The sequence below is a fragment of the Lutra lutra genome, chromosome 1 (genome assembly GCF_902655055.1).
Source record: "Lutra lutra chromosome 1, mLutLut1.2, whole genome shotgun sequence".
NCBI lineage: Eukaryota > Metazoa > Chordata > Mammalia > Carnivora > Mustelidae > Lutra > Lutra lutra.
In genome coordinates, this window is record NC_062278.1 from 205,955,827 (window position 1) to 205,977,285 (window position 21,459).

General features: G+C 55.3%; 2 protein-coding genes across 15 annotated transcripts in view; one reads left to right on the forward strand and one right to left on the reverse strand.

Moving 5' to 3' along the window:
• Positions 1 to 19,177, forward strand: part of MAP4 (microtubule associated protein 4) — a 193,678-nt gene extending 174,501 nt beyond the window's left edge. For 4 of the 14 annotated variants that reach the window (XM_047695008.1, XM_047695075.1, XM_047695068.1 and 1 more), the window contains 10 exons: positions 188 to 403; positions 3,301 to 3,487; positions 4,053 to 4,112; positions 4,225 to 4,517; positions 5,968 to 6,081; positions 8,054 to 8,146; positions 13,749 to 13,830; positions 15,343 to 15,455; positions 17,324 to 17,513; positions 17,650 to 17,793. In XM_047695008.1, coding sequence (XP_047550964.1) covers positions 188 to 403; positions 3,301 to 3,487; positions 4,053 to 4,112; positions 4,225 to 4,517; positions 5,968 to 6,081; positions 8,054 to 8,146; positions 13,749 to 13,830; positions 15,343 to 15,455; positions 17,324 to 17,513; positions 17,650 to 17,657 — 1,356 coding nt within the window. In that variant the 3' untranslated portion in view covers positions 17,658 to 17,793. Of the gene's footprint in view, positions 1 to 187; positions 404 to 3,300; positions 3,488 to 4,052; positions 4,113 to 4,224; positions 4,518 to 5,967; positions 6,082 to 8,053; positions 8,147 to 13,748; positions 13,831 to 15,342; positions 15,456 to 17,323; positions 17,514 to 17,649 lie in introns of all 14 variants that reach the window. The other 10 variants (XM_047695018.1, XM_047695083.1, XM_047695046.1 and 7 more) reach the window with 7 other exon arrangements.
• Positions 19,178 to 20,323: 1,146 nt separating this feature from the next.
• DHX30 (DExH-box helicase 30) overlaps positions 20,324 to 21,459 on the reverse strand; it is a 29,071-nt gene continuing 27,935 nt past the window's right edge. Inside the window, 4 exon segments of the mRNA XM_047695130.1 lie at positions 20,324 to 20,651; positions 20,766 to 20,905; positions 20,985 to 21,088; positions 21,198 to 21,355. Coding sequence (XP_047551086.1) covers positions 20,398 to 20,651; positions 20,766 to 20,905; positions 20,985 to 21,088; positions 21,198 to 21,355 — 656 coding nt within the window. The 3' untranslated portion in view covers positions 20,324 to 20,397.

Sequence of the window (21,459 nt, forward strand, 5' to 3'; positions counted from 1 at the left end):
TTCTTTTTTACCCCTTACTGAGCTCAGAAGAACAGAATGCTGCTTTTCAGTTGCATATATCCTCATTGCTTATAATTTTACTTTGAATTGTGCAATTTATACTTTTTTTAATTTGTTTTTATTTTTGTCTGTGTGTTTGATGTTGACTTTTTAAAAAAACAAAACAAAACAACACATCAACTTAAAGCCTTTGGCCACCACTCAACCTGCAAAGACTTCAACATCGAAAGCCAAAACTCAGCCCACTCCTCTCCCTAAGCAGTCGGCTCCCACCACCTTTGGTGGGTCGAATAAAAAACCTATGAGCCTCGCTGCAGGCTTAGTGCCGGCTGCCCCACCCAAACGCCCTGCTGCCGCCACTGCCAGGCCTTCCACCTTACCTGCAAAAGACGCAAAACCCAAGGTAAGTAGCCACCTAAGCCCTGTGCCAGGGAGATGTTCTCCCCGCAGGGGTCCCATCGCTCTCATTGCTACCTGGCAGTGTAGTCAAGCTGGTGGAACTGGGGGAAGGGGAGAAAGGTCACTTGCAAATCTTGGGGTCTCACGATGCAGCCATAACATCTGAAGGCCTTTTAGACTTTGTACCTTTCCTTTCCCTGCTGGGAGGCAATACTGCATCTGCCTTCTTTTCTTTTCCTTTCTCCCAGCTCCTCCTCAGTACTCTTCCCCGGTTTGAGCACTTATTAGCCAGTTCGCCCTCCTCCACAGACTGTCACATAATTTTTTTGGGTAGAGTTCCCACATCAGATACCTCAAATTTGCTTCCTTATCTCTCTCTTTAATCGTCTGGCAGAAGTGAGTTTTGCCTGTTACTTTTTTGAATAAGGTCTTCTAGCTGACCTCTGTACATTGCAACAACATGTGACAATTTCCTTTGCTTTTGACACTGGGCCTCTCTCAGTAGGCTCCCCCTGCAGGTTTTCAGTTTCCCAGGTCACCCACACATAGCTGCCTAGAAGCTGGTCAATTTGGAGCAGAAGTAGCTCCAACAGGATCGTTCTAGAAGGGCCTTTGGAGTCTGTGGCTGCCTTCCTTAACGTCTTGTTTCATTTGAGAAGGGCCTTTCAGTCAGCTCAGTGTTACTGGTTATATTCATGGTGGGCAGTCGTTGCTGATGTTAAAATGTAGTGTATCGTTAGTGTATCATGTGATCTTGTAAAGAAAATCTGTGGAACCTAGGAATTGCAGTCTGGGTTGGAACCTGGCCAAGAAACTGAGAAATCCTGTCACAGACTAAGAATAGTAAAATATATAGCTTTCTGACCCTCCTCATTTACCCAGTTGACTGCTTTCTCGATCGTGAGAAGACAGTATATTAGCATGAGAGGGCAGAGGAAGGGCGACTGGAGCCCTGGCACCCAAAGTCCTAGAGCTGATGGAAGCCGGTGTGGGAAGGGGGTGTCTAGTGAAATTTCACTCTGCAGTAATAATCATCATGAAAGTGTCCTCTACTGTTTCCTTTATATAAGCTAATTCCTTTGTTTCTCTGAACAACCCATGATGTGGGTATTAGTATTCTCATTTTATAGCTCAGTGAAATAACCTTCCTAAGGTCCAGTGCTAGTAAGTGGCAGAGCCAGTATTTGAACTTGGGACTGACTCTAACACTGATGCTCAGGGCCTCTGTCAATATTCTTCTTTCATAGCTTCTGCCATTCAGCTTTCAGACGGCATTGTGAGAACAGCTGACCTTTTTGAAAAGCTGATCTGCCTTCCAGTTATTACCGCTGTTTGTTTTTTAAATAAGAAACAGATGAAAATATTTTGGGAGCTTGATTAAAAACTAAAGTCTAATGAAATTTATTTTTATCCTTATTTTGGTAGAAAGATTGAAGAAGCAGACAAAGGGAAAAAAAACTTACTTAAAAAAATAAGTAGATCCAGGATTCTGGTAGAGAAGAAAACTGAGATTAAATTGAATTCTCAATTCAATTCTCAGTTGAATTAAATTGAGAAGGAGCAGCCTAACTGCAGTTACGAAAGCGGGCTGGTTCTGTCGCTTGCCAAAGCCAGGAGCCTAAGTCTGAATCAAGGGTGTCACATTTTTTTAGAGCTTTCTGTCCCTTATACCTTTTTTCTAACTTAACCACTATTACTAGCAAAATAAGACCCTACTAGATTATTCTGAATCATAGCCCGAATGTTAAGAATTTGAAGGAGACCTCGGAGAATGTCTGGTTTATACCCAGATCTTAGAGCCGATGGGAGGGATCCCTCTGCATAAAATCCTGTGATCTGTTCTGAACAGAGCTGGCAGCTGCAACCAGTTCCTGCCATACTCAGGGACTTCATCTGTAGAAATGGTCATGACCCTGCTCTTTCAGGACTTGACTTTAATTGGATGCCAGCCCTTACATTTCTGAGCACCCTCTTGGCCGATTATCCATTTAAGCTGTATCGTGCTTGTCCCCACCAGCAGACGGCCCTGTGTGGCCATTTCTTGTGGAGTAAAAGAGCATGGTCCCCTGTGTCTATGATTTGGTTTATTCTCTTGAGTAACTTGGTACTTCTGTTCCTGTAGAAACCGGGCTAGATTGATTCCTTCCCTTCCTTACTAGTGAGGATGTACCCAGCTTCCCTGGAAGAGGAATTAGGGTGACCCAGATGCACTTGCGAGACTCTTCCCTTTTGCTCTCAGTCACAACTGGGAGGGACATCAGTGCTTCTCCTCCCGTCTGGTGGTCAGGCCTGCCTCCTCCAGTCCCTAACACTGCATAGCACCAAAGCTGGTTCCCAGAGATCCTCCGTTTGATCTCCTTTATCCATCTGAGGAAGTAAAGCCCAGAGAGCCTCTGTGATTTGCCCAGGAACACACTGTGAGCTGGGGGCCTGACCGGGTTAGAGCTCAGGCTTCTGATCTAACTGGTGAGGGCCAGTGTTCTTGCCATTTGCAGCCCTAACCCCGCATTCACAGGGTGCATCTTAGCCAAAGGAATGCCTGAATTCGATTGAACTTAATCTTCAATTTTTTGTGTTATGTATTTATCTATCTTTGGTCAAGTGATTAAATTCTGATGTATTTAATGTATTTAATGTAATACATTAGATCCTGAGACAAGCTGTATCTGTGATGTGGTATCCTTTTCCGGTTTGTTCATTCTCACTGGTTCAGGCTGGATTGGGATAGTTAGGCTCCCTGTTTGCTGACTCCAGCTGACACAGAGCCCTGCACAGCCCATTTCTATGTTGTCTGAAGGACTTAGATCTTAGAGCAGCGTAAACTTTTGCCGGTTTTCTGGTGTCCGCCAACTTCCCAGGGCTCTTGCTGACCTGCAGTTCTTCTCCCCGCTTCCCTGTTACCAGCCTGCTGCAGAGGCAAAGGTTCCTGAGAAACGAACCTCACCGTCCAAGCTGGCCTCTGCTCCAGCCCTCAAGCCTGGCTCCAAGAGCACCCAGACTGTTCCAAAAGCCTCAGCCGCTGCCAGTCCTGCCTCAGCTGGGCCAAGCAGTCGAAGTCCCCCAACGCCTGTGCCCAGGAGGCCCACCGGTGAGTCCTGTCACCCTTCATTCCTGCGGGAACCAGTGGGGAGAAGGGTGAGGCCTTGGCTTTGCCCCCGTCAGTAGCTCCAGCCAACATCACAGAAAGCCATGCACCCCTGTTTGTGCACTCATCCTTCATGGGGTACATTGAAAAGTGGATGTATATTCAGAAAATTCTCGAGTGAAAGGAATTCTTAGGGATTCCCAGGTAGGATTTACTGTTCCTTTCTTAGTAACTTCACAGTGCTCAGCACATCATGGTCCTGGGCGGACATGACAGGAAATAGATGGTTCGGTTCCACTGCCGTGTACTGATGACCCTCTTCTGAGGCCATGCGGCAGGCACTGGCAAGCCTGTAGAAAAGGACAAGACAGAGTGGGTGGCCATGAATGCTCCAGAGGGCACAGTCTGGCTGATTTCCTCCTCATTTAGTCCCAGTGACTAGCACAGCCCATGGCCTGAAAGGGACATTCAGTCATTGTTGAATGAATGAATGAATCTCAAGACTGGATGAGCCATTCACTAGGTCACTTCGTAAGCACTCAGTGTTAAAACATGCATGTCTGTGCAGCCATCAAGACCGAGGGAAAACCTGCAGACATGAAGAAGACAGCTACACAGTCTGCGCCAGGTAACACCCCGTACCCTACTTCGTGGAACCCTAAAATAAACCCTTGCCTCTCTGTGCTCCCTTTTGCTCTCTCCCCCTGACCCCGTGTCCTCGCTCACTCCTACCTTTGCAGCTGACTTGAGTCGCTCCAAGAGCACGTCCACCAGCTCCGTAAAGAAAAGCACCACTGTCCCTGGGGCCGCCCCCGTGGCAGGGGTGGCTCCCAGCCGAGCCAAGCCCACACCCACCCCGCCCCGGCCCTCTGGGACGCCTTCCTCAGACAAGAAGCCCACATCAGCCAAGCCCAGCTCCTCTGCCCCAAGGCTGAGCCGCCCGTCTACCAACGCTTCTGCCCCTGATCTGAAGAATGTCCGCTCCAAGGTTGGCTCCACAGAAAACATCAAACATCAGCCTGGAGGAGGCCGGGTGAGTCCAGGGAGCTGGGGGTCCTCGGCATGCCGGCCCTTGCTGCTTCCACTGCCACACACACACCCGCACCCACCCCCCGGCTGTCCCCCAGCGTGTCCTCACATCAGCCCCAGGCTCCCACCAAAGAAGAAGGGCGGACGGGACATTGGATTCAGTGCCAGGGACTTTCAGCCTGGGCTCCAGGTTCCAGCAGCAGGCTCTTAATTCCCATCCCCATCAGAGGGGCTCCTGTTCTGTGTTGTGGGGTTTAGGCTTACATTTTGTTTGGAGGCAAAAGGGTTCTTCCCCTTAACAAGACAAGCAGAGGAGGACGGTGAGATCCTGTGAAGGTGAGAGACCAAATGTGCTCCCCACCCCTACCCTGTCTGAGCAGCAAGACGTGTAGCAGGTGGAAGCTTTGATGTGGGGAGGGGAGGCTTCTTCCTGGAAGAGGAAAGAGTGTCCTCTCGTGGCTGTGGCTGTGACTGGGGGGACTCGCTGCTGCAGGCCTCCCACTTTCCTAATCAGAAGGGCTGCCACAGGGGGTTGTGACAGAGGATGGCAGGGCAGGCCCTGGCGCTTCATGCTTCAGGATTTTCTGGTGGCATCCACCGTAGAATTAGCAATGGTCAGCTCTTTGCAACGGCAGGACTTTGGTGTATGGAAAGGTGGTGGCGAAAGTCCCAGTCCAAGTCTTTGGAACGGGAACCTTCTCATTTCCTGTATCATTCTCTAGCAATAAACCACCACCCCTCCCACTCAGGGTAGGGTTTAAAACTCAGGTTTAATTTGCTTCAACCCCGAGCCTGTAAATAATTGAAAACAGGGTCCAAAATGAGGGTCCAAAATGAGGTCCAAAATGGTACTTTTGGAAGACAGTGATGGCAAATGGAGGTTAGTCTGGAGAAAGGGCCTGAGAGTTGCTTTGGCTAAGAGGCTGCGGCTCTGGTGTACCCAGACTGTGACCCATCTCCCCCTTCTGGACTCTTTTTAGCCTTTCCTTGGGCAAACAGTTGCAGGTGGTCTTGGTGGAGAGTTGAGTGACTCGGCCTGGTGATCAGATTGTTTTCTGTTCCAACATAGCTGAGTGGTGTGACACTCCCATCCTCAGTAGTAGTTCCTGTGCACTACGTATGGCAGCTTGCTTGGGGTGAAGACATTTGAGTGGGAGAGCATCCTGATGAGGAAACACACACTCCAAAGAGAATCACTAACTCAGGCCTCCTTCCTGCCTTCTCTCTGTGAATGCTATCTTGAGCTCTTCCTTGGGTCTCAGGGCTGGACTGCAGCTCCTCCCCCTGGCTGGTCTACCCTGGAAACTGGTTGTTTTTTCCTAGGAGCACAGGGTGACCTGCTTCTGCCTGGTGGCCTGGCCTGGATTCGAGTCCCCTACAGCTTTCTTCCCTTGTTGGCATTTGGGCTCTTACCCTCTTGGTTTGAAATGTGCCCTCCCTTTATCTCCATCCAGGCCAAAGTAGAGAAAAAAACAGAGGCATCTGCTCCGGCTCGAAAGCCTGAACCTAACGCAGTCGCTAAAACAGCTGGTCCCATTGCGAGTGTGCAGAAACCACCTGCTGGGAAAGTGAGTTTTATTTAGACTTTTACCTCTTGAAGGTGAAAGATGATAAACTGTTTCTTCCAGCCTGAATCACTTTCCCTTCTACTGCACTTTTTTCCTGTCCTGAACTAGTTTCTACGTTGCCCCTTGCATTCCCTCCTCTTTGTTTGATGACTCAGCCATCAGAAAAATTTCTGTATTAACCCTGACAGTTAACAGAGTTGGGAGCCTATTACCCTCTGGGGAATATTTATTCAACCGGATAACATGGATCCAAAGACCTTCAGCCCCTTCCTTCCCACTGACCTTGATGTGAAACCCCACCCGTTTTGCACACGAAACACGCACACCACGCACACCGAGCACCTAGGTCCTGCCTCAGGGAGACATGGCCTTGGTTACTTTCCAGCACCTGGAGCCCTGGTGCTTTAAAGTGAGCCAGAAGGCCCCTCTCATAACATGCTGACTACAGAGATAGCTTCATTTGCTCCGGTTCCCCATGTCCCCTCCTCACTGAGGTTCGGGTGATCGTTCCCTCTGGAAACCCACTCAGCCTAGGGCTTGCACAGGTAAGCAGAAACTCTAGGTTCTTTCCTCTTTGCCTCCACATCCTGGAACCAGGCCCCTCCTGCTTGCTGTGGGAATCTTCTTCCCTTAGCTGTGGCATGTCAGTGGTCACTCCAGCCAGGGGCCGCTGGAGGGGCCTAACCTCCAGCTCTCAGGGCCCAAGGTGGGCAGTGTCCTCCCAAGGAATCTGTACAATCGGTGAGGCTTCTAGGTGACTCCTGGAGGTCCTGTAGGCCTCTGGTTCAGAGCAGGGTTTCATTAGGAAACAGTTTGCTAACCAGTTACTCATCACTGACATTGTAAAGAAGGCACAAAACTGTAAGGTATTCAGGTCGGAATTTCTCAGGGTGGATTTCTCCACGGTGTGGAAAACTCTTCAGCTTGGGGCCTGCTTCATTTGTGAAGGGCTCTGAAGCAAAGGAAGGAAGGAAGCTGGCAACTGTTTCTTTTTCAGAAGGCTCAAAGAGAATTCTTTGTTCCAGCCCTTAGAGCCTGGGCCTTTGTGTGGCTGCGTTCCAAGGGGAGCCATTCAGAAGCACTACAGTGTGCTGTGTCCAGTCCCCTACCCCACCCCACCCCCGCCCGCCCCATAATGCATCACTGCAGCCCTGCTTGGAGCCACTTCTCCTTGCGCACGAAACTCGCAGAGCACAGGATCGGGCATGTGGAGGATTGAGGGAAGTGTTTTTACCCTCTAGTTGAAAAAAATCTAGACCAGAAGTTCACCCGTCCTGTTTTTTTCTCGAGCCCCGAGACTAACAGGCTGCTGGAGTGTGGAGCTGCCGAGAATATGGCGTGTGCTCCCCCTGGCGTCCGGATTCCGCATGGCAGGCCCAGTGGCCTCTGGTCTATTTGCATTCATAACTGAGCTCTGATGTCCCTTCCTTCCTGCATCAGATCTGTGCCCTGTGAGCCAGATGCTCGGTGCTTCTCGGAGCAGCCTTTGCCTCCCAGAGTGGGTCTGGCTGCCGCAGTTCCCAGCCCCAGCTTTAAGAGAAGGGCCAAGCTTCGGTGAGGACCAGTCCGATGAGCAGGACCCTTGCAGAGAGGAGTCCCCGGACACTGCGTCAGCTTTTGGGGAGAGAGCAGGTGGGAGGAGGAGCGGGGCTGTGCCCGGGTGGGCATCCGGGGCCTGCTGCTGCCTGGGCCTCGTGAACCACAGCCCGGCCCCAAGGACCAGCAAGGAGGACCATTAGCCCTTCTGCAACCTCTGCTTCTGTCCTTGTGTTGTCTGTTCTTGTCTTCACTCCCTCTGCCGCTTCCCTCAGATTCCTTCTCCCGTGCTTCTCCACAGCTGTTCTGCTGCAGGTGGGCCGGAGCTGTAACCCCACCCTGTTGGCCGCTGTGATCACGTGTGGACTCCCCGTGTCGGTTCTAACCAGCCCTCTCCCTTTGTGTTGTTTTTTTTTTCTGTTCTCTAACACTCCAGGTCCAGATAGTCTCCAAAAAAGTGAGCTACAGCCATATTCAGTCCAAGTGTGGTTCCAAGGACAATATTAAGCATGTCCCTGGAGGTGGTAATGTAAGTATGAGCTCTGGACAGCTGGTGTCTGAGGCACAGCCCCCGTGGGCACCCTGGGGAGAGGGCCACCTGCCCACGCTGACAGGGCCATGGCAGCCTGACCTGGGGGCTTCCTCCCAGATGCAGGCTAACGGAGTGAGGGAAGGCCTCAGTGTCGCGGTGTGCTTAGACTGGCTGTGTCGGGGAACCCCTCAGTAAAACAACCCAGTGACACCCACTTGGCATCCTCTCACCCCTCTTTCCTGTCTGCTCTCTTTCCCCGACTTGTCGCCTTTCTGAATCCTTCCTCTCGTGTTTCCTCAGCCGCTCCTTTTCTTTGTCCCCTTCCTTCTTCCATCCACACACTCCTATATCATGCTGCCCTTCTGTGCCAGCCCTGAGCTCTGTGTGGGGGACACAGGTGGCTCCGGCTGGTGGGGGCCCTGGTCCAGCGTGAAGAACACCTGTTCGCTCTGCACGTGTCCCCGTGACTGTGCAGAGGCAGGTGTGAGTCCGGCACGCGCTGGAGGGGGTTGTGTGTGGAGCGACCTTCGCCTTCGCCGCTCCTCACCCGCTTCTCTCCGCACCGCAGAGGGAGCGAGCCCATCCTGCTCCGTCCTGCCCACTCTGCTCCTTCTCCTTCCTGACCGGAACTGGGCTGAGTGCTGCTCTGCTCGCCCTGTTCGTTTTCAGGCTCGGTCCCTCCTGCCCCTTCAGTGGCCGTGCCATCCTGCGCGTGGCTTACCAGCACTGCCCCACCCCACCCCCAGTGGCTCTGCTGTGAGGCTTCCGTCTCAGGGCATCTGTTTCTTGCTCCACACAAGCCCCCTGACTGCATCTCCTTCAAGTCACTTCCCAACCGGTGGCTCTCCTGGCTTGGGCGGGAATGGCAGCCTGGACACCCAGGGTGGGGAGAGGCAGCCGGCTGGCTTGGGAGCTGGCCCGACAGGAGCCACTGGTGTGGGTGAAGGGTTTAAAGACAGTATCTGCTTCAGGTGATAAAGATCCCGCTTATGAGGGCCTCAGGTGGGCACCGACTTTAGCTTTCCTTTCAGGCTTTGGCCTAGATGAAGACCGGTGGGCAGGAGAGTCTGAAGGGATCTGTCATTGTGTGTGTGACAGAAATGCTCTTGGTATGGCGTGCGGTCTGTGCACGAGCTCAGGACATAGGCATCATTCGTCATCTCCTGTGCTCTTCCCACACTGCTTACACATGATTTCAAAGGTTTTTTAAAAGCATTTTTTAAAAGATTCTGTTGATAGCGTGAGCTAGGGGGAGACACATGATGACAGAGCATGGGGAACAGGGATAAGCAGACCCTGTGCTCAGTCTCATGACCTGAGCCACAGTTCAGAGTCGGCCCCTGAACTGACAGCCCCAGGTGCCCCATAAACGTTTTATCGTGGAGGGAGCCCTCCTTAGACAACAAGGCATCCAGAAGCCGCCTGGGAGCAGTGTTCGGGGGCGGCAAGAGGAGGGTAAACGGCCTGGACGGAGGCACTGTCCTTCTTTCCTCAGCCCCTCCATGAAGCCAGCACAGACACACATGCAGTGAAGAAAGTGTGGGCCTGCCATGCAGGCCGAGCAGTGTCCCATGTCACACACAAACCTTGTCCCCTCCTGGATAGATTTCTGAGGCGGACACCCGAGGAGAGGCCTAGAGCAGGACCCCAGTCAGTGCTCCAGAGCCCCCCGCCACCCATATGCGCGTCCCCCTTGTTGGGAGCCAGGGACCCGTGAGGGCAGGGAGCAGAGCAGATTTTCCCCCAATTGAAGATTTTGGAACCGTTTTTCTCCCATTTCACCCTCATGAGGAGAGACGTGTGTGATGGGTTCTTGTAGACCCGGTGGCTCTGTCATCTCAGCCTCTACCACTGCCTGCGGTGGGCTTCGGGGTGTCACCGGCCGGGGTTGGTGGGACGCGCAGATGGTGCAGACAGCTAGAGCGGGTGTGGGGCGTCCGCGGGTGGCAGGGCAGCAAGGGGACTGCAGCGGCGGCGTGGCTTCCGCTGGGGCGGCATGGCTGAGAGACACATGTCCTAGGTCAGGGAGGCGGCACGTGCCTCCCTAAAGCATCAAGTGGTGGCGAGTAGGCGGGGGGCGGGGGCAAGTCGGGGAGAATTATCTGGAAGGGACTGTGCCTTCTCTCCGCGCCAGCCTCAGGAGGCAGAGCCACGTCTCAGGTGCAGCGGGCCTCATTAAGTGAGGGGGACACGGTTACACTTTTTAAAACTTGATGTTGTAGAGAATTTTCAAATACATACAAAAATAGGAAAAAAAACACTACAGTGAACGGGATGAACCTTTTACCCAGCTTCCTTTATTATCCTTGTGGCCAGCCTTTTTTTAAAGTGATCTCTACACCCAGTGGGGGTCTCAGACCTGTGACCCTGAGATCAAGAGTCGCATGCTCCATGGAGCCAGCCAGGTGTCCCTCCTTGTGCCCAGTCCTAGATACATCATTCGTCTGCAGATTCTCGGTTTATAACTTTAAAAGATACGAACTCTTCACGTGTGTACATATGTGTGTGTACGGACGTGTGTGTAGGACTCCCACTGACTGACCTGTTAAACAGGTTTGCTTGTTTGAATCAGGATCCAAGTAAGGCCCATAAACTGTGATTGGTTGATGTGTCTCTTGTCTTAAGTTTCTTTTTACTCTGCAGGCCCCCTTCAGGTATTTTTATGTATAAACCAAGTCGCTCGTCCTCGAATCTGGATTCTGCTGATGACAGCCCCGTGGTTTCATTTAGTATACTTCCGTGTCCCTTGATAGTCTTTACATTGACTCAGGTTTGATCTCCCCACCCCCAGACTTTTACAAGACTTTCATAGGTCGTGGTGGTGTTTCACGTCGTGTTTCACTCTCTGGTTCTCTCTCTCTCTCTCTCTCTCTCTCTCTCTCTCTCTCTCTCTCGGGTGGCCAGTACTGAGAACCATGCGTTCAGTAGGGGGGTGCACCGTGCTCCTTCCTCCTTCGTCCGCTGGCTGGAGCATGTCTGTAAAGCAGAACTGCCCCCTCACCAGCTGTTGTTTACTTGAAGACCAGACAAGAAGTAAACAAGTGGTGGCCTCAGGGGCAGAACGCTGGCTCAGGAAATGCGTGGGCTCTAGACCTGGGCCATCACTGTGTGCGGCTGTCTCGGGATTGGCACGAGATGAGTTGCCACCGGTGCTGTGGGACACATCTGTCTTGGTTTGGTGGCTGCCAGACGTTTGGTTGGGAAAAGCACTTCCCTGTGTTCTCATTTCGAGAGAATTGCAGCCTTGTTGGAAAGAGGAGACAAAGCAGAGGCCTTTGTTTTGAGGGTGTTAAGTCCTTTATAAATGACGACTGAATGCGTGAACCACTTAGTGTCCTATTGATGCTCGTGTCCCTTCACGATGACGTGAAGAAGAGGTGGAGTGAGACTGGAGCCCGGGAAGGCTTTGAAGAAGGTGGCCCTTGAGCTGGGCTTCAAGGGACGGGGAGGAGATAAGCGGTGGGCTTGCCAGGCGAGGGGGCAGAATGAGCAGTGAGGGACGATGGCTCACGCAAGCCGAGGGTTATGGGAAATGACTCTGCGGCCGGCCCTGGGCTGCCGGCGGGCGCAGGAAAACACAGTAGGCATTGCACGTGTGCTCTTGGAGTACAGTCGAAACCATATTTCCTCTCGCTGACGAGAGGGAGAGGGTGCTAGAAGGTGATGTGACCCCACTGGTGGGTGTGGCACCTGCTGGCAGGCCTCCCTGGGCCCCTGCCTGGAGGACTTGACTGCAGTGGAAAGCTGGGCTCTTCCACAGAACCGGGGAGCAGCTGGGCCACTCACAGGACCCTGGAATCTTCATGCCCACCTGTAGATGAAACATAAGTCCTCAGTCCCAGTAGTGAAATGCTCACCCCTGCGGGATTCCTGTCAGATAGAAGGCTAGTCGTCCTCTGATGACTCCCCAGCGGTGAGCAGAAAGTCAGGTTAGCCAGAGCGTTGTGGAGCCCGGAGGCTGTGCCTCGCCGCTGCAGCTGTGGGCCCGGGGCCGCTGGCATGGGCTCTGCACCCGGACACGGCCGGGCGGGGCCCAGCGCCATGAGAGGGTGAGGGGCCCGTCGTGGAGGGAGTGTGAGTTCCCTGAACAACGAGCAGAGCAGCGGAACTGAGCAGCAGAACTGAGCAGTGTTCATATATAAATTAGCAAAGTTTTGGCGGTGGTGGTGGTTTTTTGTTTTAACTTTTTTCTGCATATATTCTATGCAGAACGTCCTTCAGGGCCTCAGGTTCTGGTTCTTCGGGTCCTCCTGGGATCCCGTTTTCTTCTGAGCAGCCGCCTCTTCTGGTTTAGGACCGGCCTGCTCCCTCGAGTCAGGAGCAGCTCGGGCGGCAGGGAGAGCGCGGTGTGGGCTCACCCAGCCCTGAGCCCCAGGAGCTCCACACCGCGTGTTAGTGGCTTTGTTCTCCTGTTCTGCTCCGTGACCAGGGAATCTGACTCTCACGATTTCGGTTCAGCGTGACTCTGCCTCTCTAAGCATGGGCAGTAAAAATTCAGCACTGTCTTGGGGCCACCCACCCTGCCCTTCGGCCTGGGCCTGTGTCCCACCCCCGTCCCTCCTCCATCGTGGCGACTGCGTTGCTCCCGTCACTTGTGCAAAAGTGAATAGTGAGCCATTTTCAGAGATCACTTCAAACTGCTTACGGGAAGAGCGTTGTTATTGTTTTTAACGGGAATATTCAGTGCTGGGAGGAGGATGTGGTCAAACACTTCAGCTCGGTGGTGGATGTCCGGTTGTCACATTTCTAGAAAGCAGTTACGTCCCGTGGCTTAAGAACCTTAATACATACAGTCTAAACCTTTGGCCAGCTAACTGAAGTTCTGGGCATCCTGCTTACGGGTCCTCAGAATTGTCATGACTTCTGTTCACAAAGATACTTATTGCTGCCATGGTGGGTTTTGGTTTTTTTGTTTGTTATTTTTTAAGATTTTTTTGTGGGGAGAGTGAGGGGTGAGGGTGCAGAGGGAGAGAGAAAGTCCTAAGCAGACTCCACTGAGCATGGAGCCCAACACGGGGCTCGATCCCACATCCCCGAGATCATGACCCAAGCTGAAAGCAAGTCCGGTAGGTGCCCACCCAACCAACCGCACCCCCTAGGCACCCATATCCCTGCCGTGGTTTTAATGGTGAAAAAGTAGAAAAAATCCAAATGTTCAATATCAGACATGGGTTCGGTTTATATAAGATCTTAGAGAATAGAGTATTATACGTGGCCCCTCTTTACAATTCTCAACTTTTGCGGGAAAACGTTTGTAACGTGAATGAAGCAGGAGTACGCATGCGCATCCTAGACCGATGCCTGTGTGGTCACCCAGGAGGGAAACACGCCCTGAGAAGAACTGGCAGGAGAACATGAAAACATTACTCCAGATTTTCTCTGAGCAAGGGGTTAATGGGTAAGATTTCAGGTGGAACAAAATGACATTTTAGATTTGGATCCAGACAAATGGGGGAAGAGCTGCCCAGCAGGTGCACCGTTGCGGTGGCCCAGTGTGCATGGGAACCGCTTCGGTCCGCCTGGGGTGGGCGCGGAGGCTGCAGGCCCTGGGATACAGCCTCTCTCTGAGGCAGTGCTCTTCTTGCGATTGGTTTCTCAGGTTCAGATTCAGAATAAGAAGGTGGACATCTCTAAGGTCTCCTCCAAGTGTGGGTCCAAGGCCAACATCAAGCACAAACCTGGTGAGTGCTGCCTCCTACACCCCAATCCCAGCATGCCTGGGGCCTGTGGTCCTGCCAAGGCCGGCTGCATGGGTCATTCCCTCAGGATTCCTGGAGCCGCCCCCGCCCAGGAGGCAGTGATGTGAACTGCGCAGTGCAGTGCCTGTCAGGGAGGGGGCTCTGGGCGCTCAACACCTCGGGGCCTATGAGAAGGAGCAGGTCGTGAAGGCTGCCATTGTCCTGGGCATCACTGTCTCCAGCACCTGCCGTGGGCCTGGCCCTCCTGGGTCACAGGCCAGGACCTGGTGCCCAAGGAGTTGTCAGATTAGGCTCCCTTGAGGCAGTGGAACCTCGGCAGCCGGCCGCGGCTGGGGGTCTCTCTGCTGCAGCGGGGGTGCAGTCAGCCCCAACCCTGGGTCCGGCTTCCCGGAGGCTGGGCACTGGGGCCAGTTCCCTCTCAGCAGAAAGTGTCGTCATCCATTAGAGAACCATCCATTAGAGAACGTGTCCTGTTTAAAAGGATCAGAACAGTTTGGCCCTTAACTCAATGTCACCTTTCCCTTTTTATCTGGAAAATCTGCTCTTGTGTGGTACCTCCCTCGCTAGTGCTGTTGACTGACTGGAGGCCCGGATTTTGCCTGGGGGGTGGGATGGGAAGTGGACTCCAGGGTGGGGGTGAGTTGGTGAATGTGGCCGAGAAGCTGGGACGTGAGCCGAGGAGACGGCCACGTGAGGGAAGCGCAGCTGCGGGGCCTGGAGCAGAGTGGATCCAGCAGAGCAGTCTGGGCCCGGATCCTGTGGCCACACCGTGGCTGTGAGCTCTGAACCTTGTCCTGGTGTGCAGGCCACCTCCATGCCCCAGCCAGGCAGGAGCACTGGGCCCTGGGACCCTGTGCCTGTCCTTTCTAAACTCAGTGCCAGGATCACTCCCACTGCTCCTCCTTTTCCTACACTGCAGAGAAGCCGCTTTCCACTTTCCTTCTTGTCACAACAGTGCAGCTCAGTTCAGCGGCTCAGACGGACCACAGTTCCATACTGTCTGCCCGTCACCAGCTTGACGGTGACTTTGGGCAAGTCGTTCGTCTCTTCCAGCATCAGCTCTAGCAGCTGTGAAACCAGGATCCTAACCCTGACGGACAGAGTGTTCGTAGACTGAAAGGAAGTTGGGGCACCCCGCACCCCCCAAGTCGGAGGGAGTCACTACACTGCCAAGAGAACCTAAAAGCACACGTCCTCGAGGCACTTTTAGATGTTTGGCTGGAGGCCGTGCCTCGGGCCTCTGACAGAGTTGAGGGTGACTTTGCTTCTCTGTGGAGGTGTTCCCGCTGCAGGTGCAGATTGTCAGCCCCACATTGAGAAGATGAGTCCTCTGTGACAGGCACATTCACTGTCCATCCTGCGTTGTCTCCAGAGCCGCTGGGAACAGGTCACGTTGGTGTCTGTACTGGGCACGCAGCAGGTCCTCAGCCAAGCTAGGATTCCTGTTCCAGCCTCCAGGTTTTGCCTGTGTGACCGGTGGTTTTTTGGTTCCAGGTGGAGGAGATGTCAAGATTGAAAGTCAGAAGTTGAACTTCAAGGAGAAGGCCCAGGCGAAGGTGGGATCCCTCGATAATGTGGGCCACCTGCCTGCAGGAGGTGCCGTGAAGGTAGCGAGTGGGGCAGCGGGGGCCACAGCAGGGGACGCCGCCTGGCCAGGGTGGGTGGGGTGGTGCAGCTGGAGTCGGGGTCCCAGCAGCTGGGTGCCTGTCACCGCCCCTCAGTATCGTCAGGAGTCCTGTGCCCCCACGCCGTTGTGTGTTCCCCGTGTTCATCATCAGTCCCGAGTGAGGCAGGAGAGGTAAAGAGGCCCCAGCCCAGCGGCCTCTGCCCTGTCCACCTGGGGAGAGACCCTCTCCTGAGAGCCGTGGCCTGCCTTTCTGAGCCCATCTCAGCCATTTCCAAAGGGCCCGTGAGCTGGGACGCTACTCGCCCACAAGGTGGGTGGTCCGCGTGGCCTGACTGTCCCTGTCTGCCTCATGAGAGGGCACATGGGGACGTGCTCCATGCAAGGCTCCGCTGGGCCCGTGAGCAGGGTAGCACGGCTTCAGCCGCCAGGCCCACCCCAGGCTGGGGCTCTGGGAGAGCACTCAGGTGGGCAGGGCTTCCCATTCTCGGGCCTGGCTGGGCCTCTCCTGCCTGCCTTCCCTCCCTCCCTCCCGCCTTCCCTTCCTCCCTCCTTCCACAGCACCGCGAGACCCTTTGTGCCAAGATGCTGTTGTCCTCTGTTCCGTGTTGTTGCGGGGGTGGGGGGGACCCTGGGGGTAGTAGCTTGCTGAGGAGAGCTGCAACTGCTCAGGGGAAGGGGAGCAGGGGTGAGGGCGAAGAGCAGCTGTGGTGGGCCTTCCCTCCCGCCTGGCACAGCCCAGCCTCTGTCCCAGCTTCCGTCAGTGATCCCATATTTGGGGTCCTGGCCCTGACACAGGCTCTCAGTCATGCTTCCAGACCTTGGGAGGAGCCACTCCCTAGTCTGTCCTAGTGGGGCAGTAGCTCATGTGCTTGTCCAAGGCCACGTGGCAGGTACTCTGGACCAGGGTTTGCACCTGGGCCTTCTGACCCCCAAGTCTGGTGTTCTTTATTCACATCATCTCCCTTTATTATTTCTGGAATTGTTTTCCAATACAGAGGCCTGTCTCCTTCACTGTTGTGATTAGAAACCACTGTGGAGTCATTGTCCTCTTTTGGGCATTCTGGGGCCCAGAGGTTCCAGCTCCCCACTGGCCTTCCCTTTTCTGCTTTACTCATACTGGGTGTTCATCGCCCACACCATCCTCCTCCTGGGAAGCCCTCGGGGCCCCAAAGTTTCCCTGGGTCACACCTCTCTGGCCACCCCTCCTTGTGTCCCCAGGCTCCAGGAGGGCGCCCAGCACAGCAGAGGCCTCCATGTCTGGAGACAGCTGGGTGAACAGGCAGGGGTGCCCCCGAGTTTCCAAGAGAGCCTCTCTGCGCAGCCCCTCTGCGGTGGGAGTGGTCTGGAGTTCACGGGGTCAGAGGTGGCAGGCTGCACCCCTCTGACCCGACTTCAGGCTCTCAGAGCTCCCTAACTGGCCTGCAGCACCCCCGCTTCCCAGCCAGTTGCAGACCCATACACTAGCCATCGTCCCCCGGGGTTTTGCTGAGGATCCGCTGTCACGGCTAGCTGTTTGGTGCCATCGTGGGTGAGAAGCCTGCCCTTCTCGCCTTTCACCCCAGAAAGACCAGGAAACCTTGCTTTTCGCGGAGGAGTCTTCCGGAGTGTGTCACTAGCTAGGCTGCACACTGGGCCTAGGGCTGTGCTCTCCTGCTCTGCGTTGGGCCAGGCCTCGGGGTCAGGAGTCGCCTCATGGTGGGGGATTGGGGTGGGGAGTACCTGGCCTAGATTCTTCAGCCAGCTGGGGTCAGGGGTGGGACGGGGGCTGTGTGTAAAACCCACCACCATCACCCATCCCACCTCCTCCCCGACTGACCCTGCACTGTCTCCCCCACTGTTTCATTGTAGACTGAGGGCGGTGGCAGCGAGGCCCCTCCGTGTCCGGGCCCCCCTGCTGGGGAGGAGCCGGCCATCCCTGAGCCAGCGCCCGAAGCTGGCGCCCCCACTTCAGCCAGTGGCCTCAGTGGCCACACCACCCTGGCAGGGGGTGGTGACCAAAGGGAGGCCCAGACCTTGGACAGCCAGATCCAGGAGACAAGTAAGTGGCTGGGCTTGGCCTGAGGGCCAGCCGGGGGCCCTGCCACTGGCTGCAAATTGAAACTTTTTTTTTTTTTTTTTTTTTTTTTTATTAGAGTGTGGTCTAAATTTTAACCAAGCAACCTTTTATTTTCCAGGCATCTAATGATGACATTCTGGTCTCGTCTTCCATCCCCTGTGTACCCCCTCTTGTGTCCCTTGTTCCCCCCTCCCTCCCCTCCTCCCGTGTCACTGCAGATTGAGACCTACAGGCTGACGTTCCGGGCAAACGCCAGGGCCCGCACCGACCACGGGGCTGACATTGTCTCCCGCCCCCCCTACTTCCCTGGCGGTCCCAGCTCAGGCACCCGGGCCCTTGGCTCCCTCTCCCGGGCTGCGATCTAGACCCCACACGGCTTGGATGCTGGGCAGTCCTCCAGGCCCTACCCCCTTCCCCTGCCCTGCTTGCCCTAGGCAGCAGCAGACCCGCCCCCACACCTCCACTGCTCCCCACCCTGGGCCTGCTCCTTGCTTTGTTCCTGTCCCATCGTTGCGCACCGCTCTGCAGACGAGGTTGGGAGGTGAATGGGCTGGGGAGGCCAACTTGGGATCTTATGGGATCTAGGAGGTGGGGAACCGGATTCCAACCTCCTCTTTGGGTTTTTTGGACCAAACCCAAGAGAAACTGACATACCCACCCTCCTCGCTGGGCCCACTTGGAGAGAAGAGTGGAGCTGGACAGCCACACGGTGGCAGGATGCTGACTGCACCCCCCGGAGCCCGCTAAACCACTGCCTTTCCCTGTGACCCTCTGTGGTGCCCACTGTGCAGGTGGGGCCAGGCACCTCTTGCTGCCCTGCCCCAAGTTAGTTAGGGGTCAGCTCTGACTGTCCTCACTGCTTCCCATACCCGTCTAGCTGCTGTCACACTCTTTTCTTCTTCTTTCCTTTTTTTTTTTTTTAATAACCTAAAAACTGGCAGAGGAGTTTGGCAGGTTGAAGCCATGTCTAAGTGAAAGTCCTCAGTAGGTGTTAAAGGAAACAGGGAGGGGAGATCCTTAAGCCTCCAGCCAGGAGGTCAGGCATCAGGGGGCTGCCCTGACCTGGGCAGCTTGGGCCCCGGAGAAGGTGTGGGCACGGCAGGTGAGGTGCAGGGGCTGTGGCCTGGTGAGCAGGGAGGGCATACTAGGGACTGGTCAGAGTGTGGTCTGGTTGTTCTGGTATTTTGTGTGTATGCTGCTTTTCTTTTCTAACCAAGAGGCTGGTTTTGGCATCTCTATCTGTCTCATTCCCTGGGATCTAGTGGGAGGTACAAGTTTGGGGCTGGAGAAACAGGGAAGGACTCTGGAGGTCATAATCCTCCAGACTCGCAGGCCTAGGACACCAGAGCCCTGTTACCAGGGAGCCTAAGATGTCCAGACTCATGTGGGGGATGGGGAATCAGGTGAGGAAATTTCAAAAAGGCATGAGACAGGCCATCTCCCCCACCCCTAACAGCCTGACTGGGGAAGGGGAGAGGCGAGGCCAGCCTGTGCAGAGGTGTCCCAGCTAGGCCCGGTCTTGGGACGGCTGCAATGATGAGAAATCCCGGGAATTGTATTGACACAAAGATTCTTATTGCACTTGTATTTTTTTTTTTTTTTTGTATTAAAGTTTGCATGGTTTCTAATAAAGGATTAAAATGTAACAGTTTGTAGTGAAGTGGCCGGAAGTCTCCGAGGGCGTCTCCTCTGGAGGAGCATTTCCTGCAGCGCAGACTTGCCCTTTGAGGCCGCCAGACTTGGTCCCTCGCCGCCCCACCCCGCCATTGCGCCTGCTGTCCTCCTTCCTGGAGCCCAGGAGGAAGGGTTCTTGACATTGGTTCTGATCGGACCTCCATGTAGAGGGCGGGCATCTGGGCCAGCAGGTTCTCCCACTTCGGAGGTAGCATTTCCATCGGGGAGGTGGGACACCACATCCGCAGCAACCCGAGCACGTGCTGCAGGGGGCTGGTGGAGAAAGCCTTCCCCGCACCAGACGCTAGAGTGCCATGTGCCAAGGACATCGGGGCACCGTGTTTTGTCAGCAGGAGAGAGGGATGGAAGGCAGCTGGGGAGGAAGTGGGGCAGCTACAGGGCCGGAAAGTACCTGTGCCCTCCTCTTTAGCCCCGGGGCCACAGATGCTGAGGCAGGTGACTGGCTCAGTCCGAGGGAAGGGCTGGGAGAGGTGAGCCTCGTGGGGAATGGTCTGTGTGGGCTGGCGTGGTCCCAGCTCCCTTGAAGCGTCCCCCCAAGGCCAAGAAGGTGCCCTGACAGCATGTGGGTGCATTTCTGCACCTCCAGTTTGCTTCTGGCTCAGCCATTGCCTGTGTCAATCTGTGATTCTGTTGTACTGATCTCAAGAGTCAATAAAGCTCATGAAGTCCTACCGCACAGGCCCCGTCTCTTCTGTCCGTCCTGGTTTGTCTCCAGCCCCAGCATCACTGACCTTGCCCCCTAGTGCATCCGCTGGCTTCAGCGGGCTGCTGGGTACCATGCCGTCTTGATGACCTTAGCGAAGTCGCAGCTCACAGAAGGGCCACAGCACCACCTAAGGCCCCTGAAGGTTAAGGTTCAAGTGGCCTTAGCTGCCTGTGGAACTTCTCCCTGGTTCTGCTCAGGGGGCCAGGAGGTAAACATTCGCGAAGAGCCCGCAGTGGACCAGTGGCCCCGAGAGGGAGGCCAGGGTCCTGGCCCGGAAGAAGTGGCAGCCCCAGGCCCTGCGAGAAGCAGGAGTGTGGGTGCCGGGCCCCCGAGAGAGGGGTCCCTGAGAGAGGAGGTCCCCGAGAGAGGGGCCCCCCGCGGAGAGCAATGCTCACAAGGGATAAATAGAACTTTATTTTAAATAAACATTTGCACTCTGTACACAGCCCCAGCAGACACCGGGGCTCAGTCATCCGCCGTCTTGCGCACGTCGAAGCTGCCGCAAGGCCCACGCAGCAGCTCCGCCAGCAGCGCCAGCAGCTGCCCGTGCTCCTGCTGCACGCCCGGTGGCAGAGCGGCCAGCTCGCTGCGCAGGCTCCGCTCCACCATGCGGCCCAGCGCTCGGCGCAGCTCCCGCAGCAGCCGCACGGTGCGCGAGTCCCCCTCCAGCCGTAGCAGATCACTGTCGCTCAGGGAGATGGTGGCCCGGCGCCCGTCATCTGCAGGGGGTGGGGGAAGAGAGAGCGCAGAGGTGAAGCCAGGCTGGGGGCTCCCCACCAGGGGATGCAGACCAGCCCAAGCCGTGGTGGGACAGAAGGCAGGTGAATACCCACCACGGATGTGGACGTCCCCGTCGGTCAGCAGCAGCACGGCTAGCGGGTGCACCTGGGAGGAGTCCCGGACGAAGACACTGCCGTTGGACTTGACAGCCATGAAGTACGTCAGCCACCGGCTCCGCAGCCGCGTGGCCTCTCTACAGAACAGAAGGCAGGGGTGAGCCCACCCTTCTCGACCATGCCAGCCGCCCTTCCCCGGCCCTGCCTGCTTCCTACCTGTTAATGGTCGACTTGTGTAGCAAGATGTTTCCTGATTTGGTCCTGTAAGTGACGCTGTTGGGCTTGAATTTGCCCTGCCTGGTCACCTTGCCCTGTCTCACCTGCAAGATCAAAGGAGACACGGACGGGCTGAGCGAGAAGCGGGGCAGGAGGGTGGGGTTGATGGGGGAAAGAGGCTGGGGCCCGCCGGCCCCTTCCCCAAGGCAGCACCTGGATGAGGTTGGGGTAGAGGCCCGCCATCAGCACACCCTTCACCAGCTCCTCCTCTTCGCTGTACTCGTTGCACTGGGCAGAGGCCAGGGTGCAGTCTGAGGGCTTCCCCACCAGGAAAGCCTCGTAAATGTTCTCCGAGAACTGCTTGATGAGTCCTGGGGAGGTGAAGGCGGGCTAGGCCTGTGACCCCTAAGCCACAAGGCTGGGGAACCACAAGCCTGGGCCTCAGGTGGCGGTCGGGGGGGGGGGGGGGGGCGGG